The 19,856-nt window shown below is 41.0% G+C and overlaps 1 protein-coding gene across 2 annotated transcripts in view; it reads right to left on the bottom strand.

Moving 5' to 3' along the window:
- CEP112 (centrosomal protein 112) overlaps window positions 1-19,856 on the bottom strand; it is a 560,812-nt gene that overhangs the window by 41,134 nt on the left and 499,822 nt on the right. For both annotated transcript variants that reach the window (XM_037809125.1, XM_037809126.1), the window contains one exon: window positions 863-952. In XM_037809125.1, the coding sequence (XP_037665053.1) occupies window positions 863-952 (90 nt within the window). The remainder of the gene's footprint in view (window positions 1-862; window positions 953-19,856) is intronic.

Raw genomic sequence — 19,856 nt, 5'->3', positions numbered from 1 at the left:
CATTATTGATTTTTTTATTTTAAATTGTCACCATTACCATTAAGAATAATTTGTTATAACCACAAGAATTGGATGAAAACAATTCTGTCATTTGAAAAGAAAACGTCATTAGCTATTGTCATAGCCAGATACTTCTGGTTTATATTAGATTTATTTTATTTTATTTTATCAATATAATGGAAAAGAAGAGGGTAGTCAAAATTCAAAAGAAAACATGATTTACATCTCTAAGTAAAATAATATCCACTTAATTTTAAAGGATGACTTGGCAGATACTATTGGCTGCATACCCAACATCTTATTCCCCCCTTCCCTACTTAAGTTATCCTTCTTCTCCTAAGTCCATCACCAACAGGCAGATCTGACTGGTCTAGGCTAATTTTAACACCCTGAGTCCTCCTGCCAGGGACTGGCCAGGGACCTGTTCTAGCTAATGAGATGCAAAGGGAGGTGGGGTGGTGGTGGGGCTTCTGGGAAAGATGTACTTACTCTTCAGAAGGAGACCTCAGAAACAGACGGTCCCTTCCTACTTCTGGATATTGCCCAGTCTGGATGGGAAGTCAGAACCGGATGGGACACAGACCTCTTGGAGTCACTTTGAGAATGAAGGCAACGTGGGAGCAGAGCCACGGGAATGTCTGAGAAGCAGGGCCAGAGCCCCAAGACTCTCTGCCCACAGCCTGCCCTCCCCTGTACCTCTTGTTTTATCAAGCAATCAACTCCCTTATTGTTTATGCCAGCTGGAAGTGGAGCTTTCTGTCACTTGCAACCAAAGCACCCTAGCTGAAACAGGTAATTCATAAGCTCATTGACCTAGAGAAAGTCAACAAACCAAGAAGTTGAGCAGGAAAGGAGAGGTTACCTGTTCTTGCGACTCCAGTTCTCTGTGCTGTAATTTTTTCTCTGCACTTCGCACCTGATTCGAGCAGTTGTCTAGTTCATCTTGTAAAATCTGAAAGAATGCAAAGTAAACACATGGCCATTCAGAATCAGTTCGCTTGAAAAAAAGTTTTACTAAATAAGCTGGCATTAAAAAGGCATCGGCTCTCCAGTCTACTACTGTTGATTCTAAAGAGTTCAGGCAAACGAGATCAAACTTCTATAAGTCAGGCCCGGATGTTTTCTGCTTTAAGTATACCTAGCATAAAAAAATTCTAAATTTATAAAGTAGACAAATGAGCAGGTGTCAGTTCATTTTATTAAATTGTCTCAGAGTCCCAGCACAGAACCACAAGCATCTACTAAGGCATAAAGCTACTGATAGTTAAAATAGCCCCATCAGTACTCTTACTTTCTGAAAAGTGTTGTGACATATAGGATTGTAATATCTGACCAACATGACATTTTTCAAAAACTATATTATGGTAATTTGAGAAAATTTTAGACACTGTAAATGAACCCATTCAACATGTTAAGTCAAGGGAGATGACAAGGAATTTGAGGAACTTGTAAGAAGTGGACAGAGATGAACTCTTTCAGTTGCCAAATAGCTGCTGGAGATAGAACTCAGGTTGATATGAGGACCACAGAAAACACAAAGCTCAACAATTTCCTTGTATCAATTACTATTTTAAGTAAAGAGGTGAACTAGAGAAGAAACAGGATACACTCAAACTATCCAATGTAATATAGGTATAATAGGTGGAAAGTTACAGTGAGCAGAACACATGGTATGGGAAAAGCAAAGATACCCAGTAAATTCTCACAAACAAAATTCATTCAATCAGTACTACTGAGTTTCTGCAATATGTCAGGAACTGTGCTAAGCACTATAAATATGGCAGTGAAAGAAAACAGACAAAAAAATCCCTGTATTCATGAAGCTTACATTGTAATGTGGGGAGACAATAAGCAAACAAGTATAATATATGTCAGTGATCACTGCAGAAGAAAGATAAAGCCAGGAAGGGGCATAGGAAGTTCTGGAGCAGGATGGAGGGGTACGGCAATTTTAAACAGATGGCCCAGGAAGGCCTAATTGAGCAAAGACCTGAAGGAAAAGAGAGAGGAAGCTACACAGGAATTGCCTTCCAAGCAGCGGAAACTGTAAGCACGAAGACCCTGAGGTGGCACAAAGGCCCGTGTAGAGAGTGAGCAAAGGGGGAGAAATAAGGTCAGGGCCATAACCGGGGGTTGAGTCCTCTAGAGCCTCCTACGTCAGTTAGGGACAGTAGATTTTATTCTGAGCGAGGTGGGCAGCTCCTGGAGGGTCAGGAGCAGGTGGTGCTTTGGTTCCTGTCTGAAGAACAGGCTGAAGAGGGGCAGGGGCAGAAGCAGGGAGGCAGGTGAGAGGCCAACGTGATGTGGACAGAGGACAAAGGAGCACTGGATCAGGTGGGGAGGGAAGTGTCCGGTTCTGGATGTATTCCGAAGGTAGAGATACAGCCCTGATGGAGCAGATGCAGGGCAAGAGAACGAGAGGCATCGACGTGGACAACTTTGGTCTGAGTGCAGTTGCCATTTACTGAGATGGAGAAGATTGAGGGAGGGGCAGGTGTTGGGGAAGATCTGGAGATTAGCCTGGGATATGATATGTTGGAAATAACTGTTCCATATCCAAGTGGAGATGCTGGTAGCCACTGGGTGTAAGGGTCTGGAGTTCCGACAGAAGGTCTAAGTTAGTGTCCATTAAAAATTCTTTCAATGCCATGCTGGTATTTTCTAACTAGCTATGGGCAGGGTTCTTAACCTTTTGGGGGGTTATAGACCCCTCTCCTTTGAGAACCCAAGGACAGCAATGTGGCCAATTCCCAGAAAGGAAAAAAAACAAACAAAACGTATTCTTACAATCTTGCCTCTGAGTTCAGGGAGCCCATAGGTTGCCTGCAGTCCATCCATGGATGGGCCCCAGACCAAGAAACTCCAGTTTAAAAGATAACACAGTTTGAGAACGAGGTTAAAGGCTTTAGAGTCCTGGATACTATACTTGATTATAAATCCAAATTCAACTAGATCTGAGAATGAGACTGAAATGTTCCCAATCCCTTACTTTTTATATAATTGTATTCTTATGGTTTGTTTCCAAACAATTAGGGAATGCAATTGTGACTATCCTTATTGATAAAGCAGCATTTTTTTCCTTTTGATAGTTACCAATACTTAGAATATTATCAGTTTCCCTTGTGGCATCATAGGGAAGTGTAATGATCACTGTTATTAGGAAGAAGCAGCTCCCACTCTTTCCTGCTCTCTGACCTGTCTTCATATTGCTTCAGAGTGATCTTCGTAAACCCAAATCTAATTATGTCATTCCCCCAGTGAAATGCGTAAGCAGCTCTACACATGCCTGGGATAGAATCTGAACTCCTTAGCAGGAATACAAGGACCTTCATCATCCGGCTTGTGCTCCGGCCAAGCTGAGTCATGTGAAGCCTCCGAATATCAGGCTGATGATGTTTCTACCAATAACAGTAAGTTGGGAGGAATTTATTTTTCACTCTCACTACAATCCTGTGTGGCAGGTATTATTTCATCTATGTTAGGGAGGACATAATTGAGGCTCAGAGTGGTTAAACAGCTTGCTCAAGTCAACGTGGCCAGCCGGAAGACATTGGCTTGGAATTTTAAGACATTTTTCTCTAACTTCAAATTCAATACCTTTGCACTATTCCATGCTGCCTCTTTTTTGCTCCGTACCTCTTTTCTCATTTCTTTGCCTGGAAGCCCCTGCCTTACCTGCTCTGTTCAATGGTGCAATGTCCCTGACCTACCCAGAGAGCTAAGCATGGACCTTTCTGGGCTTTCATACCATCTAGTGTTTAACAGAATTACTTTACATGACTGGGTATGACTGAGAGCAACTGACGCTCAGGGTTCTCCCCTCTTTTTCTCTGCAAGCCTAGTGCCTAGCCAACACAATGCCTGGCACACAGTTGACACTGAATTCATGTTTGTGGAAGAAACTAATAAATATTTGAATTCTACTCCCTGAGGAAATTTATTTTAGTCACCAGGGTTACCTACTGTCCTTAAAATGGCATACAAAACTAAGGGTTATGTTCCTCAAGACAGAGAATATACAAAATATATCTTCCAAATAGCCATACAGCTATCTATCTATACACACATGCACATCATATCATTATTTTTTGCAATAACATATTGTCTGTTTTCTGCCACAATTTAAAAAAAAAACACTCCATTGACTTTTTTTGTTTTCATTATTTTACTGAAAACAATTAAAGGAGACAAGCATCTCCCTTGTCCTAAACAGAAAGTTGTTCCCTACCTCCTCCACCTTCTGCCTCCTCCCTTCACCAGTAAACTCGTGAAGGTGCCACCCTCAGGGTCCCGAGTCCCCCTCCCATTCTCTCGCACCTCATTATAACCTGACGTCAGTGGGCCCACTTGTTACCTCCCAAGTGCCAAAGCCAGAAGCCAATTTTCTTCCTCATTCCACAGCAGCACTTGGTCCTGTTCATGCCCTGAAGGTTTTTTCCCCTTCAGTTTTGAGGAAATGGTTCTTCAGAGTGAAGTCAAGAGATTAAGTCCAGGGGCTGCTGCCAAGCGAAGGCCAGGCAGGAGAAGGGCCTGAAACAGAGCAGTGGGTGTGGAGAAGGGGATGGATGCGGTGGGATCTGGCAAAAGAGGAGCTCAAGGATACCATAAGGCTTTGTCACCGAATGTCAGAGAATCGCTACATCCTGTGACGAAAGGACAAGGAGCAAGTCAGAAGCGGTGGGGCAGTATGGCTTTGAACGTGTTGAGTTTGAGGTGCAGGTGGGACTTCCAGGAGGAGCTATCTAGTACATGACATTGGAAAGATGGGTCTGGATGGTGGACAGAGGTCCTGGATAGAAGTGCAGATGGGGAAACTTCCCAGGGAAGCAAGTCAAAAGAGAAGAGGTGCTAAACCTGACCTTTTGGGTGATACCCAAACTTAGAAACAGGCATGAGGAGGCCATGAAAGCTGATGAGAATTCATATGGTAGGAGGTGGGTGGAGAAGTTAGTACTATGGAAATCTAGCCAGAGCAGAGTTTCAAAGAGGATGGTGTAACATAATTAGATCTGATCCTTTCCCCTTTCTTAACACAGTGAAGAAACTATTAGGTCTACCATGTTTTATCAACTTAATCAAGATAGAATTCAAATTATGCTTGATTTTCAAAGGGACCACTTTAAAAATTTGCTCATAGTTTAACTAGCAATGTAAAATGTGACCTAAGGTTAATCAGAGAAAGCTATGTCTAGAAATCACTTTTATCATTTACTGAAAAATCAGTTTAAAAAAATTGAAAAGTAACCAAATAATATTCTACTTTCAAAAAAGTTAAAATGCACTAGATGAAAGAAAAAGGACAGTTTACATTGGCAGCTGTTCCCAGTCTTATAGTTTAAGAAATTATTAGGCTACTTGGCACAAGGACTATGTGAAATGACCACAATTACTCAATAAGGACAACTGGGGAAATTTCTCTTCAGTTGTGGCTTCTTTATTAAAAAACTTTCAAAGTTTGACACTTGGCAGAAAAAAAAAATCACAACCTTTAGTTTATTCCCAAGAAAAGCCCAAGATAATTAAAGAATGGAACGTCCAACACTGGATCAAAAATACAAAATAAAACCCAACTTGAACAGTTAAACTGTTTATTCTGCAAAATTATTCCTTGTGTCTCGGCTCTACTGTGTTAACTTGCATCATTACTGAGAAGACAGTCCTTTCATCCTAATTAAAATTTGCCTTCAAATACCACGTAAGTCATCTTGCTATAGGAAGCTACACTGTGTTTGACTGTAAGAGTGCTTTGTGTTGGTGGGAACAAAGGACACTTTCCAAAAGAAAAATTTAAATGACGCAATGAGCTTTACAAGAACAATGAGGGTATACCACACTGGTAAAAAGAGAGAAGGTTACAGGATAATCTGATTTGTTTAAAAATGGTAAATTAAAGTGCAAAAGATTTTACACGTTAATGGACTCTTCAGGTTTAGTGGAAGGCCCTGCTAGCTAATGGGACTGCATGCCACCTGCATCCAAACTAGGGCTTTTCTGTTGGTTTGGAAAGAATATAAAATTTATAAGCATAATTCAAAGCATGCCACTCCTTAACTTGTAAAACTGTGCTTTAAGGAATTATGTATAGAACCTAAAACTTTTTACAGAAACCTAAGTTTTCTCTCATAGTTCTGAATCAATTAAACAAGTATGAAGTGATGGGAGTTACATGTAATTTAATAACGAATAAATGAAAACAAAAGTTCATTTCAATTATAAAGTAGGTAAAAAGTTATTTAATAAAGGAAACTCACTGGAAGGGAGAAACGTTAGGTTTCTGTGATGATAAGAGTATAATCAAAATGTTCCCAGTGTACAGGCATGTAACAGAGAATGGCTTTCAGATTTAGCATTTTAGCATGGACAGAAGTCTTTCCAGAGATTTCTGAACTTGCCTTTGGCCAACCTCTCAGCCATGTATTAGGTAAGACTGGGTGTGTGTGTGTGTGTGTGTGTGTGTGTGTGTGTGTGTGAGAGAACTGTGACCTCACCACCCTTTACACAGTAAGTTGTCTAAACACACGAATTTGTCATTAGTTCACAACCCAGAATTCAGGTTCTCACCAGTGAGTACAATCTTAAACTCTCTACTTTCCCATCGTCTCATCTTTGTCAAAATCTCAGTTGTGAGAAACTTAAATTAGGAAAAATCCACTTCCAAAATCAACACAGAATCATTGACAGTAGAAAGGCCACCTTTCTCTGGAATCAGCTGTTCTGGAAACTTTGTAATGGCACAGTGAACACTGGAAGCAGATTTTCTTACATGTTTAGGTTACACAGGCTGTAAAATGTGCCTTTTTAAAAAAAAAAAAAAAAAAGAGTTTTCAAACCAGTTCTCACTGACTTGAAATGTAATGTAACTTGCATTTATATTCTGCCACATTCTGTGTTCCCAAGTCCTGGCAATGTGCTTGTGCCTGGCCTTTTCACAATGGCCATGAGGCATAGGGGTGCATTTTTTTTCTGATTTCCTACCATATATTGAGAGGGCAGAGTGTAGACAGATCCTCCCCTCTGTGCTGTTCCATAGATCTGCCCACATGGCCTCTGGCAAGTGGGGATGTGAATGTTAGGGTTCTGCAAGTGAGAGTGTTGTGAGGGGCAGGATTAAATCACGTGTAAGCAAAAAAGATTGTGGATTTAAATTCTGCCCCATACAAATATAAAACTGGAATCGGCAAAGTTGGGGTTTTTGCGGGCTTTGGCTAAAGTGTGGGGTCATGAAACAGAGGGAGGCAGACAAGCCCCTACTGGGTGAAATTCTGACTGGGACTCATTAGCCTCAAACTGCACGACGGAGGAGTTTAAAAAGAAAAGGAACAAAAAAAAAATCACAGTATTTGTGTTAAAGATACTTCCAGAAAGAAGTCACCCAGGCAAACTGTTGAAACTTGTGGACACTGAAAGATACATGGGGGCTCTGATTACGGTTCTTCCCTACTTTAGCGTATGCTTGAAATTTTTCAATAATAAAACATTAAAAAAGATAAGCTTTCCCACTGAAAACAATGAAGTCACCATTCTCTTCTTTTCATAAGGTTCAAATTTACTACCTTACTCAGTAGGAAACAGATGATTCGTCATCATTCAACGGGTAGGGCGTGATCAAGGAGAATTCCCCCATGTATATTCTGGACATAAAGTGAAGGGAGCAGGGAGTGGGATGTTCATATTTTGAGCTAAGGAGAAGATAACTGAAAAGGGAAGGTTTATTTACATTTTTACTGAGGTACAATTTATTTGGAGTAAAATTCAAGGTTTATTTGTTAATAGTGATGGCCTGTTTTTAAAACATGCAATTTTTAAAACTTGCATTTAAAACCTGTAATTTGATTTAAAAATGTGTGTCATATAATTTCTGTTAAGATGATGAAATCTGGGCATACACCTCCCTTCCAGTGCTTGGTTTGCACATCAAACAGAAATGAGCCCTGATCTGTTAGTACAGTGAAGAGACACAAATTATAAAGGCAAAACAAGGGTGACTCTAATTTAAACCTTAATTACCTTTTTAATAAGGGCCACATTTGTTTAAGTGGCATTTCTCTAATTCAGTCTACAAATGGTGCTGACGATATTTCTGAGTAGGTGTTCTCTGACGTGCAAATCAACACAGAGAGACTCAAATGTTTTTCTTTCTACTACTGCTAACTGAAAGCTGAGATAAAATACAAACAAAAGCAACAAAATAATCTTTTTCATGTCACATCTACAGATTTATTTTTATCACCTCTTAAATGACTGGGACAAAGCAAGAAGGCCAAGCCCTGTCATCTGCATAACGAGATACAAATCTGGTACTACTGAAGATTACACCAGGGTAGGGAGTGATATTTCTACTGGGTGGTCTCACTGGCTGTTTACAGAGGCTGCTGGAGCTGCTATTTTATTTTATTTTCTAAAAATAGGCCAAAGCTACAAACAAAAGTAACAAGTCTTCTTCAACTGGAATGCCACTCAAGGTTTCTTCCTTGAGACCTACCAGGATGAATAACAAACTATTAAAAAAAGCTTTATTAGTGATGCTATGGTAATAGAGAATGGGTTCATACTACAGACCTAAAGAAAACAAGAATCACAGTTTATTACAGAAACCACTAATGTATTCACAGCACAAGAGTGTAATTTTTTTTCTTTATTGCCTACATTTAGGTTTTAAATTTTTTAACATTCCAAGTAAGCACCTTCTTTTTCTTTTTTTAAACAAACAAAATAACCACTCATAATTCAGTCTCTCTCTCTCGCCTGGGATATTGCTATGAAGAAAAGGAGATCCTTTGGGATTTTAACGCAATACATATGCTATTCTTCACATAAGGTAAATAAGGTAATATTCCTTTCAGGTGGAAACGTTTCAGTTTTTGCGACAGAGCACCTATATGAGAAATTGCCCTTGGATGTGAGCTATTGTTATTGCACTTATTAGGCCACTGATTCAACATAAAAGGCAAAAATGTTGTGGACATCATCAAAATGAGAGTAGTGTTTTTCCCCCCAAATAAGAAAGTTTTCAATCCTTTAAAATTCCAAAAAACTTCCTTTAAATGTCCTATGAATGCATTCTTAAAAGGAGTTAGTGTTTCCTGGTCTTACCAGAAATTCCAGAAAAAGAAATCATGTCATTCCAAGACTTTGATGATCTAAGGAAGCTAGAATCTCTGAATGCACCTCATGAATGTTTCCTGAGTCACACCAGAGACGTTCCTGGCATTACCTCCTTCTTTTAAAGTGGCCAGTATAATGCTCCTCAGGAAGTTCAAAGCACAGTTTTTCCCCTGTCACTCCAGACAGCTTCGCTTGTGAACAAGTTCTTATCTCGGGTGGTAGAAGTCTAGGACTGGGTTCAAGGATCGCAGCTAGATTTCTCAGGATCATAGAGGAATTTCCTCATTTGGCCAGCATGATAATCACTCAAACTCCAGTCCATTCTCTGCAGAACAGATTGTAACTGTTAAATCCTGACAGACCACCCCTTCTTCTGAGCAGCCCAGGGAAGAGGGAAGACCCATAAATCATTTCATTTATATTTTGATTTTCTTACAATGCTAATCATTCACACATGCAAACCCTTGAATCTGCAGCATCCTTCCAATTCTTCCCCAACAAGCCGTGAATTTCTCCTCTATTAATACTGAAGTCCAGATTCATTTCTTCCATGAAACATTTCAAACCTAGACTGGAGACAACTTGTATTCCTCAGTAAGTCATTAAGTCCTTTATATGATAGCATAGTTATTTATCTCTTTGTAGTATGAATTCTTTTTTCCTCTCGTTTTAGACAATGAAACCCATAAAGGTGATGGGTTTTTTTCCCATGTTTTTAAAGTGATCTCTGAAATGCTTAGCAAAGTGTTATTTCTACTATGGCACTAAGAATTTCATAGTAACATTAGCCAATTATATAAATAAAGATCAAGTTGCCTTTCACTTAAAACAGTATTCTTACTGAAGTTTCTCCAGATTGTTTTTTTCCCCTCTCAAACTATATTTCAGTCCTCTCACTCTGTCCCTAGATAAAAATAGCTTTACCAGTCTGCTCCCTCAAGTGTCAGAAGTGGTGACCCTTCTTGTTGTCTCAAGATAATGCATCTACCAGTGTCCTCATTTCTATCTCTTCCCAAATTCTAAGGAGTCGGTCCCATGCTGATGTCTCCCTTTCCGCTGACCCCCTCTCAGCATCTAACCTGCACACTGGTCTGGCCTCTGCTGCCCTCTGAAACCCGGTCTCCTTGCTTTCCACACATTGTAGAGGTGATCTGTTGAGTCACCTCCATGGTTCCTTCAACCCTGACATGCTTTCATTTGTGACGGCCACATTTCTCAAACAGGTATTTTACTACCTGCTCATATTTCTCCTCAGCTAACTCCCTTCTAATCTGTGACTTGAGTTTGGATTCCCTCACTTTATTAAACACTTTCTCTGCAAGGGGACAATGACCCTTTCATTGTCAACCCAATGGCCTTTTCCATAGCTTTAATTACCTTGACCTGTCTACTGGACTGAACAGTTAGATACCGCTCCTAGAAATCCTTCCCTTTAGAAATCCAGGGGATGCTCCCCCTCCTACAGCAGGCCTTTCTCTCCTCCTCCTCCTGCTCCTCTTCTTCCCTTTCTACTGTGAATATTTCCCAAACTTGGTTCTTCTCTCTCCACTCTTCTTTCTACACCTTGTCTTCTTTGGACAATTAATTACTTAATCAGTTCCATAACTTAATAAAAGTATGTCCATAATCTGGGCAGATACTGTGTGCTAGGCACTGTGTTAAACATTACCTTCAAAAAAGCATCTAATGTATGTAACAGACTTGTAAAAGGATGATTATAATACCATGTAAACAGTGCTAAAGAGAAGACTTGCCAAGCATTAGGATTGAAAACAGAAGGAAAGCAGCATATGCTGGGGAGGGTTGGACAGAGAAGGCTTTCTAGAGGATGTAATGTGGGAGCTGGGGACTGTCTGCCAAGAGAAGAGAGTAGAGGAGTGGGCCACGCAATACAACTGCAGAGAAGGCAGGGCTACATGAAATGGCCGGATGTGCTGGCTGTGCAGAAGGCCTGGTGGGCAGAGGGTGGGCACCAAACTTGGAAAGGCTGGCCGGGGTTACTGGCCTTGTGGGCCAGGACGTCACTGGAATTTATCTGGTAGTAATAAGAGACCATAAATTGGCCTAAGATGATCAGATTTATAATATAGGGAGAACATTCAGGTGAAAAAGTGGAGAATGGTGGCAGTGAGGCCTGCTGAAGGCTATTAAGAGTCTTGGCGAGATTCATGGACAAATCCATGGGACAAAATATAGGAAAGGATCTGTTTACACTGTGTCCTCTCAATGCATGGTAGAAAACCAGGATCAGAAAAACGTGCCTGTAAACGTCATGATTATGTGTGAAAAGATGAGACACACAAGCATTTTGCTAAGGTTTGGGAACACAGAGTGAGGCAGAATAAAATTACAAAATCCATTAAATGCCAAGTCAGCGAGAAATGGTTTGGAAACTCAAAAAAACAAAAACAATATTTTTAAAAAGTTACAATTTTACAGCTCTAAGTAACATAAAATGTATAGGAGAATCATGAGTTCATTCTGCCCTGGCTGGGGACCATTAGGAGACTACTGCAACAGACCTGCGAGAGAAGAAGGATGGATTAGAGATGGTGAGAAGTGATCAGCCCAGGGGCATGCACACAAGGTCGGCACCGGAGCCAGAAGGTCTGATGGAGCATGGCAGTGGGAGGAATGAATGTACTTTGCTGTGAGAGAGGGAGGTTCAAACAGCTACAAGGTTTCCAGCATGGTGAACTGGGTGCAGTCGTCAGGCAAGGCAAGGAACACAGCAGAATTACAGTGTATGGAAAGGAAGAGGAAAAATAAGTTTCCATGTGACCCAGATTCAACAGTAAAAATGAGGCCAGTGACTTTGATCCTTAGAGTGTGGTGCCAAAAACAAAAAAACAAAAAAACAATACACAAAAAACAGTGGAGGAAACAGTTTTGGGGCAAAAAGACCACGAGTTCAGTTTAGAGCCATTGAGTTTGAACGCGTATCATGGTACCCAGCTTCCCCTGTCCAACACAAAAGGGAAACACTAGTTCTAACTCACACTTTCCTGCTGATGACTCCTAAAGCTCATCTCCACACTCGTTAGCTCACAAGTCCTCTAATTTGGCTCTTCTACGTGTGCACATGTTGCCTCAATCAAGTCCAAAACCAAACTCCTGGTTCTGTCCCCTCCCCACTCCAGCTCCGTCCCTCCTGTGCTGCCTGCCCACCAATGACACAGTCACCCGCCTTTCAATCCCACAGCACCCGTGAGTCCCCTCTCTCAGTTCTCACAACCAGTTAGTTGGCCCAAGTTCCTTCAATTTTTCTTTGAAATGGCTCTTATCTAGGTCGTTCCTCGTTTATTCATACCAGGATTACTGCACATCTGGATTCCAGACTTTTCCCAATTGTCTGCATACCAGTGAAGACGAAATTTACTTAAAGATTGCCTTTTTGTGTCATTCTCCATCTCCCAAAACTCAAATGCCTGCCCATCTCTTACCACGTCAAGACTAAAATCCTTCCACCTAGCTTTAAATCCCTTTATCAACCGCCTCATTCATCCATTTGGGCTTCTTTCTTACTGTGTCAGCTCAGAGCTAACATGCTAATGCCCTTGTGTCAGGCACTGTGCTAGGGGTGTTCAATACTCCACCTCCTTTCACAACAATCCTCTGAGGTAGAGCCCGCAATTTGTAAGAGGAAGAGGAGGCTCCCAAGGCTGCCCAAGGCTGTCCAGCTGGAAAGTCACTCAGAGTGGAAATGATCCCTGGTCAGCGTGACCCTGGGGAGAGCCAAGCTGCCTGAGCACGTACCTTTCCTGCCTCGCAACCTCCACCTTTTGCTACCTACCATGGTTCACTGTTCTTTTGTTCCTCGGATCTAGAATGCTTTCTCTTCCGCCTAAGTCGATGCTATCTTCCTTCAAGCCTTCAGTGACCCCAAATGCTCTGGGTTTGGCATTAAGATATTAAGTCCTTAATCTTATGGATTAGAATGTATGAAAAGCAAGAGGAAAAATTAAGTTCTGGTCTGGCACAGATTCAACAGTAATAGTGATGTCCCATGGCTTGCCTGTTAGACCATGGTGCTGAAAAGGAAGGGTATTTACAAGGGAAGAAACCTCTCTTGTTTTATACATTTTCTCTCTGAAACACTAAAATACACACACAAATACACACTCCTTTCATACTACGCTGTTTGAGCAGACCTTTTTAAGTCCAGGTAAGGACCAACAATATTATCATCATGAGACAACCTAGAAAGTGGCATTAGGGGAATATTACTAGTATTATATTTGTATTTCTATAATTGTGTATACAGTCATTTCAGATTATAAAGGAAGCAATTCCAATAGAATGATGGTGCATTCCTAGATGATGAAAGAGAAAATGGTCAAGAAGTGTAGAGAGAGATTCTTAGGTGAGGTTGTTTCCTGAACCTTACATTCATATGGGGGATGGAAATCATATATACCAGATATGGTGTTTTTTGTTTTTTTTTTTAAACCCTTAGGATACTGTGATATCTGGAGCCAATACTTAGGAAGGAAGAAGTTTAAAACTTTCCATTTAAACCACTTAGAATGAGAGGATTTACAAAGATCCTGCTTAATGTTCAGCTGACACATTGTCAAAAACATTTATCATCCAACCTTTTGAAGTTTCTTCCACTCCCTTCTAGTTATTAAAGCTTGGAGTGCAATTAGTTATCAACAACAAAGCCTACACATGATGGTGTTTTTATAGTCAGTCTTTCAGTTTTATTTCTGAGCTACCAAGCAAAATTAAATTCTCCTGATCAGAAAAATGGCTAGCAAACCAGTTTTCATGCTGAATGCATACAGATTAATTTCTGAAATCACCTCTATATGGACCTAGAGAGAATGTAGGGGACTTGGAAATTTCATTCAAGTGTTTTACAATGCCCCAAATTGTAGGACTCTTTAGGTATTAAAAATATGCCATTTTAAGTTAAGATTGTAATTCTCTCAGTGTAAATGAGGAAAGAGTGACTGACATCATTGAGGACCTCTCTGGCAACTTTATTGCTAACGTAAATTTTTTTAGATTGGGAATAAGCTCCAGTACATATTTTGAAAGACGAACCAAAACTCTCTCTAGATAGTACAGTTGAATAATATTTTTGAGTGCATATAATATGTTAGATGTCATACAGAAAGCACAAAGTTGGGTAAGACATAGTCTCTCACCTTTTGAGATTACACTATAATAGGAAGTAAGTGATAAGGACAAAAAGCAGGAGAGCACAGTAAGTGTCTTAAGCATTCACTTGAGAGAACAAAAGGAAAAGGGAAGGACAGAAGAAGAAGGGCAATGACACTGAAAAGAAGCAAACAGATAAATCTGGAATGTGGGACATTCTCTGGGACAACTGACCTGTTTTCTGCAAGAATTCAATGGCAAGGGGGAAAAGTGAGGAGGGGTCTGCCGTAGATTAAAAAAGACATAAGGGATATAACAATGAAATGTAACAAGTGGATCTTGTTTGGATCCTCATTCAAACAAACAAACTGTAAAATGGTATTTTTGAGTCACCTGAGGGAATCTAGTATGAACCAGGTAGTAGATGACACTAAAAATTAACTAAGTTTGTTAGAATGACAGTGACATTGTGATTATATAAGACAATGTCCGTTTTCTGAGAGGCACTCTGGAATACACAGGGCACATCAACCTGGTACATCACCCAAAAGCCTTGAATAATAGCCACAATTTTGACAGGCAGGAGGTGGGAGAGGGGGAGGAACTGCCTGCCAAAGAAACAGCATTTGCAAAGGTAAAGAAGAGAAAAATGGGGGTGTGCTTAGGAACGACCGTGCAGTCCAGTTGGGCAGCTCCTGGAATAAGTGAAGGGGACGTAATGCTGAAAAGGGAGAAGAGGCCAGAGCATGGAGGCCTCAAGGGCCAGGCTGAACTTACTCTTAATTTGGTGAAGAGGAGAGGGGCTTTTGTGCAATACCTAAACTCAGAAAAGATATACAGAGCTGCATCCTAGACATCTCAAACATGTCCCGGGTTTCACAGGTTCAAAACTGGATATATCATCAGTTTCTCCCACTTTCTTCCTCTATCCTCCTACCCACCCTTCTGCCTAAACCTATTTCTCCTCCTATATATTCAACTCGAGATTAAAGGAAACCTTTTTCAGCAGTGTGATGGTTGAGTTCATGTGTCAACTTGGCTAGGTTATGGTGTCCATGTTGTTTGGTCATGCAAGCAGTGGCCTGATTGTTACTGTGAGGCTATTTCATGGATTTAAATCATCACTCAATTGATTGCATCTGTGGCTGATTACATCTACAGTCAACAAAGGAGAGGAGAGAAGCTTCACCCAATCTGCTGAAGACCTTAAAGGGAAAACTGATGATTTCAGCAGTCAGAAAGAAGAGCTTCTATCTCTACTTCAGCCAAGCTAGTTTCTCCTGGGGAATTCATCGAAACCTTCACTGGATTTCCCTGCTTGTGGTCTGCCCTACGGAATTCATACTAGCCAATCCCCACAAGTCATGTGGGCCAATTACTATAATAAATCTCATCATATTTACATAATATGTAAATTTACCTCCTGTTGGCTCTGTTTCCATGGAGAACCCTGACTAATACAACCTGTTATCCAAATCAGGGATCCTGAGGATACCCCTGAGCTTTCCTGACCCCTTAACCTCCCATCCAATTATTTACCTGTCTTCTAAATATTTCTCCCCAGTGGCCCTACTGCCACTGCTCTTATCTCTCATCTGGATGGTGACCTCACTCAGTAATCTCCCCATTCCAGTTCACTGTTGCTACTGAAGAAAAACAGGAAAATATAAAGAAAATAAAATTTCCATAATCCTTGCACTTGAGATATGACTGCTATTAACACATTAAACTTAGGCAGGACATATTTAAGGGACCCCAGAGCACCATCCTGTGACTTATTAAGGCACTTTACTTCCTGTTGGTCTTTGAGCTGGGGCCCAGAACACCAGCTGGTGGCCAGGGGACTGGCACCCACACGCCAACACGAGATAAGAATGGATGCTTGGGTGTTCTCTCGCCTTGCACTCCTGGTTGTTATATCTTATTCTCCGGGAATATCCCTCCCCATCTGTCTTCACCCTGTCTGCCTGGGCTTCAGCTCTTTGCTGCAGTTCCCTTTGCACTTTGCTCTTTGCCTGCAGGGTGGGATGGTCCTTGTGCTCCCCTCTCCCTTCTTCGGCTGACTCTCCCCTGAAGAGGGAACAGGGAATGTCCGAACCCCTGGTTCTTGCTGGAGTAAGGCATCTTCAATCTTCTGCAGCTTAATTCTTATCAAAAGATTACTTTAATGAAATAATACTATTTGTAAAGATTTGCCTAAGGATATAGACAACAATTGCTGGATGTTCAAATTGTAATTCATGGATAAATCCACCATTCTGACTCCTTGTAGAACTTTGTGCTTTGAGTATGTGCCTTCAGTCCAAGATGAGGAGGACTACAAGAAAGAAATAGCCCTGAGAAATTTGCTGATTTTCTTGTAAGAATGTTGCTGAGAACATAATGAGCTACATGGTATAAATGCTCTTCTACTCATTTCACTCTGCTTTGCGGTCCACCTTCTACCCCTTCTGCCAATGATCTTTCCAAAATACGAATCTGACCTTGTCCCTCTTCTGCTAAAAAAGAAGAAATGAAGGTAGTTCTTCACGACATGCAGCCTAATTTCAAACTCTCAAACCTAGCAGGCATCCTTGCCACTCAAAGTGTGGTCTGTGGACCAGCGGCACTGACATCACTGGACGCTTCTTAGAATTGCAGGATCTTACGCCCTTCCCCAGACCTTCCGAATCAGGGTCTTCATTTTAACCAAATCCCCGGGTGAGCTGCAGGCACATTCCAGCATGAGAAGCACTTTCCAGCACACCGCAGTGAGGGTCTCACAGCTGAAGTTCCTCTTGGGTCTCAGTGCTGGGAAAAGCTGTGCTTCTCCTAAGCACTTGATTTCTGTTAAGGATACTTTCTTTCTTTCTTTGCTTTCTTCATTTCTTTATCTGCTGTGGAGCTCAGACCAAACACACAGCTCTATTTTAACAGTTTTATTGGACTTTGTAGCATGCATTTTGTTTACTAATCCTACTCTTGGTTTCATTGTATTCACCCATCTTGTTTTTGCTTTACCCTGATTTTCTCTTTACTAAAGTTTTATCCTGGTGTACCACATGCATCTCCCTAAGCCACTTGAAATGTTTTTTGGAACGAGGTGGAGTAGGTACCTTAATGACGTGCACCTGCTTGCAATGACGGCATTAGTATAAAGCAGGACTTGGTAGAAAGAAGAGTGGGGTGGGACCCTGGGGCCCTGCCTCATCACTCACTAGCAGCTTGACTCTGAACTGTGTTTCCATCTACGTCACAGTGAGCCATTTGGAGAAATGGTCCTCAAGTCATCTTCCTAATCTAAATCCAATTGCTATGTGAGAAATTGGGGTTTCTAATATTAGAGAGGCAGTTTAGTCTAGTGGTGAGGCATTCGAATGTGTGGTATGACAATTAAGCTTTTAAGTCTTCAAGTCTGGCTACCTGGGGTTGAATCTGTGCTCCATCTCTTGACCTAGGGCAAGTTACTTAAATTTCTCTGTGCCTCAGTTTGCTCATTTGTAAATAGAGGGGATGATAATAGTACCCATGCCATAAGGTCGTTATGAGGATTAACTGAATTAATACACAAAAGGATGATGCATAGTACAGATATAAGGAGCTCAATGAAAAATGTTTTGACTTCACAAAACTCGCTCATATATTTGATAAATCCCTATTGAATATCCAAAAAGCTTGACAGACCTAGCTCGGTCAGAATGATGACAGTAAGATACTCTTAACACAGAATTCCCTAAGAAAAATTATAAAAACTTAACCAAAAATGGATTATATAATCAAATTGGTAAACATGGTTAACCATTTCTTATTGCTCAATTGTGACAAAATAATAATAGCTGGAATTTTTCAACATACTTTTAATCCCTCACTTTCCCCCCTAGAGTGTTGGTAATGAAATAGTAAAAAAAAAAAAAAAGACAAGCTGTAATAAATTATTAGAATTTTAAGGGAGCTGGGAATTCATTCCTGAGATTTTTGGGATGCCAACAGATTCAACTTAGGTTTCATTTATCGCGTCCATTATCAAGTAACTGCATGACTGAATGCTTCACTTTAGCCCCTGATTACACCAAAGTAATTAATATGTGCTCACTGAACAAATTCTGGCAAAGTACAGGGATGGAATTAAAACAAAACTAAAATACCACTACCACTTCCCCCACCTCCGCAGCCCAGAGACACTCACTGCTTGGTGGAACCTGCATCAGGGAGCCACGGCTTGGTGCCACGTGCCCAGCAGGCCGTACCTGCCACTTCACCTCTTCACGCTGACAAAGCTGCCCTCACACCAGCAGCCGAGTCAGCCCCCGAGAGGGCGTTTCGTTACCGCCTCAGCTCACTTAACGCATAGGTGCCAAATGCCACCGTGTTCAAGGGGACAGTTTCTGAGCTGCTGTGAGGGAAATAAGGGGGCAAAATGAATGGTTCTGGCCCTCCCAGATTACCTCTCAAGGTAATTAGGACACATTTTCCATCATGTGTGCATATTCGCTGCATACAGAAGATGAGTAGTAGGACAAGGAACAAATACCTCCTTACCCGCTTCTTTGAGCTCTCTGAGGAAACTGAAGTCCTCTGTATTCATATGGCAGGTGGAAAGTAGCCTGGGGAAAATGATGTCTAATCCTTCCTATAACTCAGGCAGGAGTAACTCCAAAGACTTTTGAAATGTGGCCTATTAAAAATGCTTGCAAGAATAACACAAACCAGGACAAGGCCATCCACATCACTATCCCTCCCCAAAAAAGCAGAGACAAACATATAATTTTTGCCATGCCGTGGGGCTTTCAAAAGGGTTTTGAGCAACAGAAAAAGCCTTCTGCTTTCTCACCAGCAAATGTAAATAGTGACCAAAATAGTCCTAGAAAGTAAGCTGGGTCAGGATTGTCTGGGCCCTGCTCTAACTTTCCCTTTTGAAGAGGAGATGTGAGGAAGTCTCCTCTGTGTAGGTGGCCGCTGTGGGTGACATTCAAAGGAAGGGCTGGAGGGGGCACAGAAGCTGTGCTGTCAGTAGCACGGAACTATGATGAAATCTGCACTCATGCCCAAAATCACCCCTGCCAAGAGGAGCTCGCTAATGCTGGGTTAGGAAGGAATTAAAAACTGGGCATAAAAATATGAAAAGACAGATATAAGGTACAAAGTAAGTGGGGAACACATCCAAACTACAGTATTGTTAACACTGATAACCCAAACAACACTATAATCGTCACACATCAATCATTCCCACTTTTCCTGTGTGTTTTTCTGGTTTCTGAGTTTTATAGTAAGGCAGGCAGATGATATGTGGCAACTGGGTATTCTGGTAGCTTTACGGAAATGCCTAATGTAAGATGTGAGTAGAGTATGGCTTTCTATCAGATAGTAGTTGTCTAGGGTGTTAGTTACTAGGTATGAAGACAGTTAGAACCTGATGACACAATTCAAATGATTACATAGCTTTCTGGAATTGCTGTTTTTATTTTGGGGATCTGCAAGTCCAAATCTGCAAAGGATGCAAATTACATTAACTTTAGAAACAAAAACATAGGAAAATCTAAATATAGCTATTTAAGGAACACCTAGACTATCTAAAGAACAACTTAGACAAATAGACCTTATTTTAAGAAGCTATACCAAATTGTTGTGCTACACATCAGTTCCTACAAATGGGCCACACACAGATG

Source organism: Choloepus didactylus, chromosome 18, assembly GCF_015220235.1.
Source record: "Choloepus didactylus isolate mChoDid1 chromosome 18, mChoDid1.pri, whole genome shotgun sequence".
NCBI lineage: Eukaryota > Metazoa > Chordata > Mammalia > Pilosa > Megalonychidae > Choloepus > Choloepus didactylus.
The sequence above is the reverse complement of the archived record's forward strand: the minus strand, read 5'-3'. Positions and strand labels throughout refer to the sequence as shown.